We start from the raw sequence: 9,594 nt of genomic DNA, 5'->3' as shown, positions 1-9,594 counted from the left end.
TTTCAGTAATTACTGATCTTCATATCGGCATTGATAACATCGTGGTATGGCCATTTGTAGCGGGTTGACAGTCCTTTGAACATGATAGGGGTCAGGAATTTGATTTTTCACTATTTTGCGTGTCCGCCAGCTGCGTCTCTCAGAGCAACACATCTTCTTCGCATGGAGTTGATCTGATTGTCTATGGTGGCCTGTGGAATGTTATTCCATTCCTCCTGGAGTGCCACACGGAGCTGACCCACATTGCCTGGAACTGGAACACGGTCCTGGACATGCCTATCCAGAACATTCCAAAGATGCTCCATTGGGGACATGTCTGGTGAATGTGCAGGCCAGTCCAGAACTTCAATATCCTCTGTTTGAAGGAATTCCATGCAGATGCGGGCAACATGAGGTCGGGCATTGTCATGTTGAAAGGTGATGTCTTGCTGGCCTGGCGCACAAATGGCACGACAATTGGGGTGAGAATCTCGTCCTGATATCTTCGTGCATTAAGGTTCCCTTCAATGAAGTGCAATGGTGTTCTATGCCCGTATGTGATGCCTGACCACACCATAATGCCACCACCTCCATGTGCAACCCTGGGCATAACATTTGCATCTGCAAACCGTTCACTCACACGTCGCCAGACACACTGTCATCCATCTGCACGATACAACTGGAACCTGGATTCATCCGTGAACATCACTCTTCTCCAGTGTGCCAAGGGCCATCGGACATGTGTATTCACCCATGTGAGTCAGTTCCTACACCAGACAGCAGTGAGATCCAGACGACGGTGAGGGCGTCGAGCATACAAGTTGGCTTCTCGTAGGCGGATATGGACAGTCTGAGGTGTGATGCGTCTGTTGTGCAGACCAGTAGTCTCATCAGCTGTGTGTGTCGCTGGTCTTAGCCGATCCCGCAGATGGACGAGCTGGATGTGGTGATCTTGTGCCGGAGTGGTCACACGTGGCTGACGAGGATGAGGTCGATTTGCAGTAGTGCCAGTCTGTTGGAAACAAACTCTTAAATGGCCTATGGTCCGATAATGGACATTGAGCCGTGCAGCTACTGCTCTGGTGGACATCCCTGCATCCAACATGCCAATGGCACGCTCCTGCATAACTTGCGACATCTGAGGCATTATGACTTGTGGCCTTTTATTGTCCCCAGTCCAAGCATTGTCCAGCTGTTGCTCATTTTGTCTGATCACCCGCTGGACATGCCCCATCCATGCACTGAGTTAAAAAAACAACTCACTGAGTAATGCTCACTGACGGCAAGTTGGATTAAAAATTATACCCAGATCAAGAGAAATATTACTTTTGTACAATAAAATGTCAGCAATTGCTCATTTACAGTTGTTAACTCCACGTGGCAACAATATTTGATATGGGGTGTTTATAGTTTTGTTCAGTGTATATATGACATGTATAGTATGTATGATTGAAATATATGTACATATATACAGAAAATACGATATGATAATGAAAGGATGATGCACAAGGTTATATGACATAGTTGCTCATAATGTGTATATCAAGATGTGAGGACGTGTAAAGCTCACTTGGGTTTTGTTTTGTTTTTATAATTTTTTTTGTTTTCTGTTTTCTTTTATATATAATTCTGTTTGACCCCAGGAAGAATAGCTGTGGGTGTGCTGCAGCTAATGGGGATCTTAATAAACCAAACTAAACTAAACTGTAATACACCGTGACTGCAATACATGTTACTGTTATAAAAGTTCCTGGAATATACTGTGACTGCAGTACACTGTCACCACAATACACCATTACTGCAATACACCCTTACTGTAATACTCTTGTGGAACTTTCTGTTTTTAGCGTGTGACTTATTGGATTAAGGAAGCTCAGAGTGACACCATAAGTGAAATGATAAACTTGTGGTCGGTGTTGTTATGTCTCTTCTTTTCTCCAAGCTGCTGAGATGGACAACATGGCGACAGACAGCAGGGATGAACCACAGACAGACTTTATCTACTGTAGCGGAGCCATCACAGAGGTCCTTAAATTTGGCTGCTGTCGGCTACACTCTGGACACAAGGTGCTCTTTCTCATCATTCCAGGTAATCGTCTCTAATATTCCTGTAATACTTTGAATTCTGAAATCCAGAAACTTAAGTATAATCGTGCAAAAGACAGGTACTTCATTTTCTCCTGTTGTCTTTTAATGGGCCTTGTGTGGTGCTTGTGTCTAAATAAAATCCCCACAGACTAACTAAAACACATAAACTGTAGAGCTGTGTAGCACAACCATCGCCTACAAGTACAGGTTGGTACATACATGATGTACAAAGGGTGGTGGAAAAACAGCAAACCTTTGCCCATGGTCTGGTGACAGATTCAGCTGTAGGGTCTGGTCTTGTCAGAAGTGGACCACTGGAATAGCAGCTCAAGTTTGACTATTTTTATGCAGAAATATTTAAAAGTTACTTCCAAGCCACATTTAAATTATGTTTTTTTTGTCACAATGTAAAATAGGCTCACTTTATATCACATAATAAACAGTTAGATACAAGGGTTTACTGTCATTGATAGAAATGTCTCGATTCAGCTGTAGTTAATGTTGATCTCTACTGTGTTTAACATTTTCAAAAGCTAACATTAATATTTAAGGCATAGAGAGGGTGTTTTCTAAGTGAGATTAAAGACTGTATCATAAAAGCTTAGAAATTAGCTTAGAAGAACTTGCTTGTTGAGTTTTGTTTTTGTTTAAGAATTCAAACATTGTGAGTGAAATTGCACTTTCCACACTTCATTTCCTGCACAGAAATACGCAGATCTCTTGTTATCTTCCTGACAGGCAACCCAGGTGTAGTGGGCTTCTACAAAACCTTCATGCAAACACTTCACAGTACGTTTGGATACCGACACCCAGTGTGGGCTGTAAGCCATGCTGGCCACTGTGTACCACCAGCCTCCATGGACATGGTAGACGGTACGCATTCTTCTCAGGTTCTTTACACTTCCTACACTGGTTGGAGTACATTCAAAGAGAGACCATGAATAATCTTGCTGGTTTGCCGAAAATAAAATGTTCACCACACTTGACATATATTTGGAAAATCACTGTGTTTGTAATTATATACTCTGGCTTGCTGGACATGGACACCTACAACATACACAGAAACTGGTGTTCCATATCTTCCCAACAGAGAACCTTGAAAACGAGGTTCTTTGCATTTTACAGTACACTAACAACGGAGATAAGTTTCAGACACTACAAGTTTTAATAGTTTACTTGTCTGATGCAGATACCTCGTCAGCAGAAGACGATGATGTGTTTGGTCTGAATGGGCAGATTGAACACAAGCTGGCCTTCCTCAGGAAACACGTTCCCAGAGAAACCAGCCTGGTCCTGGTGGGACACTCCATCGGTTGCTACATTATTCTGGAGATGATGAAGAGAAATCCTGAACTTAAGGTTAGTTATTGTCAATTTTTGAAGAAGCACATTACATTTTCAAGCATTTACTGTTGCAAAAGTTTGGACAGCTTACCTAAATTTTTGAAACTTTTATTGTGTATATCAAACAAAATATCAATAATAGTTGTAGCAAGGTCAGATGTGTGAGCAATTTTCTACTTGTTTAGTCTCACAACTCAAAATAAACTTGTTGGGTTTAGAGTCTCTGAACCTCACAATTTGCCAATGGGCTTAAAAGCGTGCTGTTTTGAAAGAAGTCACCAAAGTTCCACCATTTATTAGAACCAGAAACAGCAAAAACAGAAAGAATGGATTTTCTACTTTCCCACAGACTTGGAGCCTCGTGTGGGTGTGCAGTTCTGTTAGAAAACATTACCAAATCTAAACTTAAAATTGCATCATTTCATCAATTTTTTAAACATTTTTTTTATTTACATTTCATATAAAATTTGCCAAAAATAAACAGGTCATACCATCTATATAGATTTTTTGATTACTTTTTTTTTTAATTGACCATGGACCCATTTTCAACAATTTTTTTCAGGCATTAATATTTGGGCTAGACTTTGGATGACACTATCTTAGGAAAGTTAAAAGCCTGAAATTTTCAGTCATCTCTCACAGTGCCATTGACTGAGAATATTGGCCATGTCGATCCAATCACAAATATAATGAAACAGAAATATGAAACAGACAGACAATGTGGTCCATCTTTGAGCACACATTAATGAAAAAAAAAAAGATAATGCATAATGAAAAGAAGAAGAACAAGAAGCTTTATTGTCATTGTACAAAAAAAACAATGAAATTTCATTTGGCATCATCTTTGTAGCAGCTAATATGGTCACAGTCTTAAGAAAAAAAGTTAAAAGGTGATATAAATAATAAAATAGCAATAAAATAAATACTCTGTTAAAAGTGCAAAAGAGCATTTGTTAGAATGATTTCGTAAAGAAGTCAAGTATTGATATTTTTAAAGCATTTATTTTATTTTGTTTTTTTAATTTTGTTTTCATGACTTTTGGGGCCAGATTGACCAGGTATGACAATTTGTATCACAAAAGAGTTTCCAAATAATTTATAAAATATAACTAAGAAAGTACTTTTCATTTAGGGATCTGTAACTGTGAGATGCAGCTTGTGTCTAAAGCACTGCAGCGTGGTCTACTTGTTCATCGTGTTCACCACATTGTCTGGTGCCACACAGACCTGACGTCTCGTTGAGGCCACAAACAGCCAACACTCAGTCAGACAGGGCTTGCGTAAACACTCAGCTGGTGTGTGTTGCTGCTGAAATATTGGTGCTACCAGTTACACTGTGCAAACACAGGCTGATTAGCGCATTTAAACTTAGTGGTTCTTCTCCGCTGCATGCTTAAAGAGACTCACTGATGCCTTCATAGTCAATGCAAACAAACAAAAAACAACCAAGTCTTTACAGAAACAAATCAGATTCTTATTTTTTCAGCTAAAAGAAATTTGAAACAGTTATCATCTGCTTGTAAGTTGAGAAACTCACCATGTTATCATAACTACCTGTTGTCTTGTCTGCTGCTTTAAATAATGAATGAAGGAAGCAGATTAAATGACATTCAGAAGGTTTCCATCATTTTCAACTTGAACGTGAATCTTTGACCTTCTTTGTCTGTTTTCTGAAAGATTTTTATTATTATTATTTCTTGTTCATTCATGAAATGCTGAAACTACTTCTTTGTTTCTGAATCCAGGTACTGAAGGCTGTCATGTTGTTTCCCACCATCGAGCGCATGGCTCAGACTCCTCAGGGCAAGGTCATGACCCCTGTGCTGTGTCAAATGCGTTACATGGCCTATCTGCCTCTGTTCCTGCTCTCTCTGCTGCCCGACAGCATCAAAGCCAGTCTGATCAAACTGGTGTTTAGTCGTATCTCCTCTCTGGACCACTCTGTCATCCAGCCTACTGTTGGTTTACTCAGTGGAGACAGTGCAGGTTGGTTATGTTGTCTGCTTTACTCTCTGTGGTGATTGTAATGTTTTACTCTGTGTTGAGAATGTGCTGTATCACCTCTGTTGTTAAGGATAGCGTAAGTGACAGTGTCAGCTATACGTTATTTTAAAACAGCATGAATTCCAGGCATATGATGTGACCGATGAAATACTCAAATTATTTCATATTGTACAGTTGAACAGTGTTCAGGTGTCAGATGATATTTAGCTGTGGTGTTGAAAGAAACAGTAACGAAACGGGAGATGACACAAGCAGCCAGATTTAGATTTAAAAAAAAAAAAGAAAAAGAAAAAGACCTTCCGTGGACATTGTGACCACAGTTTAAATATGCAAAGAAAAACTGATATACTAAGACAGCAGCTTATTATGGAGTCACCTCCTGGACTGATGCTAAAACAGACATTCATACATGTTCCATAGGTTCAAAACTAAAATGATAATGCAGTGAGTGAAAACATCTATTTTATAGTACAACTGTTTAACTCAATCTGAGAAAAACTTCCTTGTCTGCTTCACAGTGATTCTATTACACTCTGCAGAATGGAGTGGAAGAGAATATAGCAGAGCAAAGGAGGAGCAGAGGAGAACAAAAGAAAAAAGGCAGTAGAAACTTTGAATGAAACAAGTGCATATCCATTAGTTAAATAAAATGCTTAGATTTACCAAAGTCTTTGGTTTGGGGGCACCAGTTGAACACTCTGCTTTGTACCTTTGCTTTACATTGCAGTGTGGGATGTCACTCACAGTCTGTTTATAAAGGTGGGGGGAGCCAACAGTTTAAATGGGATGGACTCACGTGCACTAACATCCACTAACGTGCACATGCGGCAAGACTGACAGCCAAAACATAGAACAAAGAAGCTCAGATTTCAACACACGTACAGGGAGTGTGACTTTATTCTGTGCTGAGGACGCCACTACTCCACTATATCTTTACATAGCAGATGGCTGTTTGCTGCTTTATCAATGTTTAAAATCTTAAATGTAGAACCTTTAATATTTCTGTAACATAGCAAAGAATAAACCAGTGTGATTTTTGTTTCTGCATGTAGCTAATGCCATGTACATGGGGGGCCAGGAGATGAGGAAAGTTCTGGAACGAGACAACACAACTATCAAGAAAAATCTTGACAAGGTGAGAAAATGCCAACCTGTATGATCACATTGTACTCTTTCTCTGTGCTAACTTGTAGTTTATTGCTAGCTTCCAGCTACAAGTCAATGTTTAAATACACAAAAAATAATACACAAGACACACAGACCACATGCTTGCTTGAATTATCAGTTAATGGTTTCCTTGTGCCATGTTCTTTAGCTGTGTATAAACCTATAAATCACTCTAGCAGTAAACTCTGTGTGTCCATGATTTCAGCTCATATTTTATTATGGAGCTACAGATCACTGGTGCCCTGTACAGTACTATCATGACATCAAGCAGGACTTCCCACATGGAGATTTCCGACTGTGTGAAAATGGCTTCCGCCATGCCTTTGTCCTGGATGCAGGACGAGATGTTGCCAAAATGGTGGTTGAATGGATCAGAGGCGATTTGACGACATGAGTTCATTCTTCTCTTGGCATTTCTTCCACTGCCTGAACACTGACGACCACAACATGTGATGACCAAACCTACTAGTAGTGATATTTGAATTGAATTGAATTGAATTGAATTGAAAGAAATGTATTGTGTTGGCCATTATTAAATATTAATTTATATAGATATATATGAAGTGGTGGCACTCGTTTAGAACAGTTTGGCTACAGAAAGGATATCAAACTCTATCAAGACAACAACTTTATTGAATTCCTAATCAAAGTGACATATTCAGCATCAGCTTCAAAGGACGAAGCAGAAAACTCTCAATGGCACTGCTGTAGCTCTTCTCATATTAGTACATGACAAATGTGTTTCTCAGTTGGACAATAGGATGAACCTCTGACTTCATTGAACTGCATGTATTCATCTTTCATGCCTTTCTCTTCAAATTTGTACAAGAAAACGCTTGAATTCACTTTCACCTCCAACTTTAACCTTCAGACAGATGGCCTCATATTATCTTTAAGCACTCAATTTGAATGTGCAGAATTCATTGTTAAAACAATGACTGCAAGCTACCCAGTCCTTGACACAGCAAAGCAAATCCAAACCAAAACATTGCCACCACTTTGCGTGATGTTGGTGTAGTCCTTGGTCTGCACCAAATATGTAGCTTGATGTCAGATGTCAGAGGTTTGAATAGGACAGGTTCCTAATGGCACTTCTTAAAAAGGTTCTAATTGTTGGCACCTGACCTGGAACCAAATCTGGATATTTCCATGGGATGTACTTTCTTTTCTACCAAACTATACATACAGTCACAGGTGACAGTTGTGGGGCTCCAAGCACAGCTGGAACCAGAGGAAGTGAAGCGCTTTTGTTTCAGAAATACTACACTCAAACAGTTTTGACAGAAACTTTTAAACCAATTTTATTTCAAAGTTATGACCAGTGCACAAACATATAAATGCCTTTATTTCATCTTTGATGCAGCACTTAACTAACTTGGAATTGAAACAGTGGCTTTGTTAAGCCTTTATAGAAAACTAATCTGTTGAAGTGATGACAGTTCTTTCAATAAATAAGCAAAAAAACAGAATGTGTGGTTTCCTAAATTTGATGTGAATGTTTGATACTTGTCGCATTTGCCAACCTTCAAATTCTTTACGAACAGGAAAGTTGATCTTTGCAGTTTAAGAAAACTTGGTTTTAATCTTCACTGTAGCGACTTCATAAAAAACAAACTAAAGAGCGCTTAGAGGATGAAGTTGGGCCGAGCTCTTTGTCCGACACGCTGTGCAAAAGATTTGCTGAGATTCAAAATACGTTTCAAAAGTTTAAAAACAAAAAAAGGTCAACTTAATATAACATACACAAAATATAACGAAATGAATCTCACACGATCAAGCTTGCGGTCAACAAAAAATACGGCATCCCACTCACCCTCTCCTTCATCAACTGCATACGTGCAGGTGAGCAGGTACCTAAATAAACCTCACACCCCTATACCATGTGACCAGCTCCCAATAAATAATCAGAATTATACAAATAACCAACCATAATAAAATCTATCAATACTTAACATTAATATTAACCATGTCAAAATATTATCAGTAATATAAACTCATTCACTTTATATTTCATGTGATTCGTGGCTCCTGCATTCACTATTCCCCACAACATCCTACATGCATGAACAGATATACTCTAGTAGTAACTGTGTGTCTGTGATCTGGAAATAAATATCATCGACCAACTGTTAGATTGTGATTCATATGTTGCTGTGTTTTACTTTGTGGGAGCAAAAGCATCGATTGCGAAATGCTGCATTTCTGTCCAAGTCCAGTCAGTGACCTTCGTTACAAATTGTTCCCATGTTCCTGGCTTTATTCAATGTCCGCTCTCTTCTTACAACTTGGTAATAAAAACTGTCAAAAATTGAAATCACTCCCTTTGTGTCATATAATGCGCCATATTTGCTGCTTTCCATTTGAATGTAGTTAGTTTAGTGAGTTAGTTTTCAAATTTGGTAAGTACATTTAGCCTCTATAGGAGGTATTTCTATTCCGTAACAGCTATGACCTTATGTCACTTGAATCAGCATTCATCTTATTATTAATAGCTTGGACAATAGCTTGTGGTGATGATGCACATGTTTGATGATAATCAGCTGATTGATGCTATTCCACCAAAATCAAACTGCTCCATGGAAGTGGAGGACGCCACATTTTTGTCCAACTGGAGGACAGAAAAATAAATGACTGTGTTTTCATGTAGGGCTGCAAAGTGACGCGGTGGTTAGCACTGTTGATTTGCAACAAGAAGGTCGCCGGTTCACGTCCCGGTGAGGACACCCGGGATCTTTCTGCGTGGAGTTTGCATGTCCTCCCCGTTGGTTCTCTCCAGGTTCTCCAGCTTCCTCCGACGAGGTCCAAAAACATATTGAGGTTAATTATTGATTATGAATTGTCTGTAGGTGTGAATGTGAGTGATGTGCTTGATTGTCTGTCTCTAAGTGTAGCCCTGTGATAGACTGGCGACCTGTTCAGGGTGTCCCCCTGCCCCCGCTCTAAAACTGTGTGTGTTTTTTGCAGAGGATATTTTACTGACTGTGAGGTTTTGATGGTTGAAAACTTAACCCA

General features: G+C 39.3%; 1 protein-coding gene across 1 annotated transcript in view; it reads left to right on the top strand.

The window, feature by feature from the left end:
* Positions 1–8,896, top strand: part of ldah (lipid droplet associated hydrolase) — a 9,911-nt gene extending 1,015 nt beyond the window's left edge. Inside the window, exons 2-7 of the mRNA XM_008300974.1 lie at positions 1,922–2,068; positions 2,806–2,940; positions 3,257–3,426; positions 5,157–5,397; positions 6,468–6,550; positions 6,788–8,896. Coding sequence (XP_008299196.1) covers positions 1,930–2,068; positions 2,806–2,940; positions 3,257–3,426; positions 5,157–5,397; positions 6,468–6,550; positions 6,788–6,976 — 957 coding nt within the window. The 5' untranslated portion in view covers positions 1,922–1,929 and the 3' untranslated portion in view covers positions 6,977–8,896. The remainder of the gene's footprint in view (positions 1–1,921; positions 2,069–2,805; positions 2,941–3,256; positions 3,427–5,156; positions 5,398–6,467; positions 6,551–6,787) is intronic.
* Positions 8,897–9,594: the final 698 nt, after the last annotated feature.

The sequence above is a fragment of the Stegastes partitus genome, unplaced genomic scaffold (genome assembly GCF_000690725.1).
Source record: "Stegastes partitus isolate 25-593 unplaced genomic scaffold, Stegastes_partitus-1.0.2 Scaffold1617, whole genome shotgun sequence".
NCBI lineage: Eukaryota > Metazoa > Chordata > Actinopteri > Pomacentridae > Stegastes > Stegastes partitus.
This window is presented reverse-complemented; position numbering and strand designations above follow the sequence as displayed.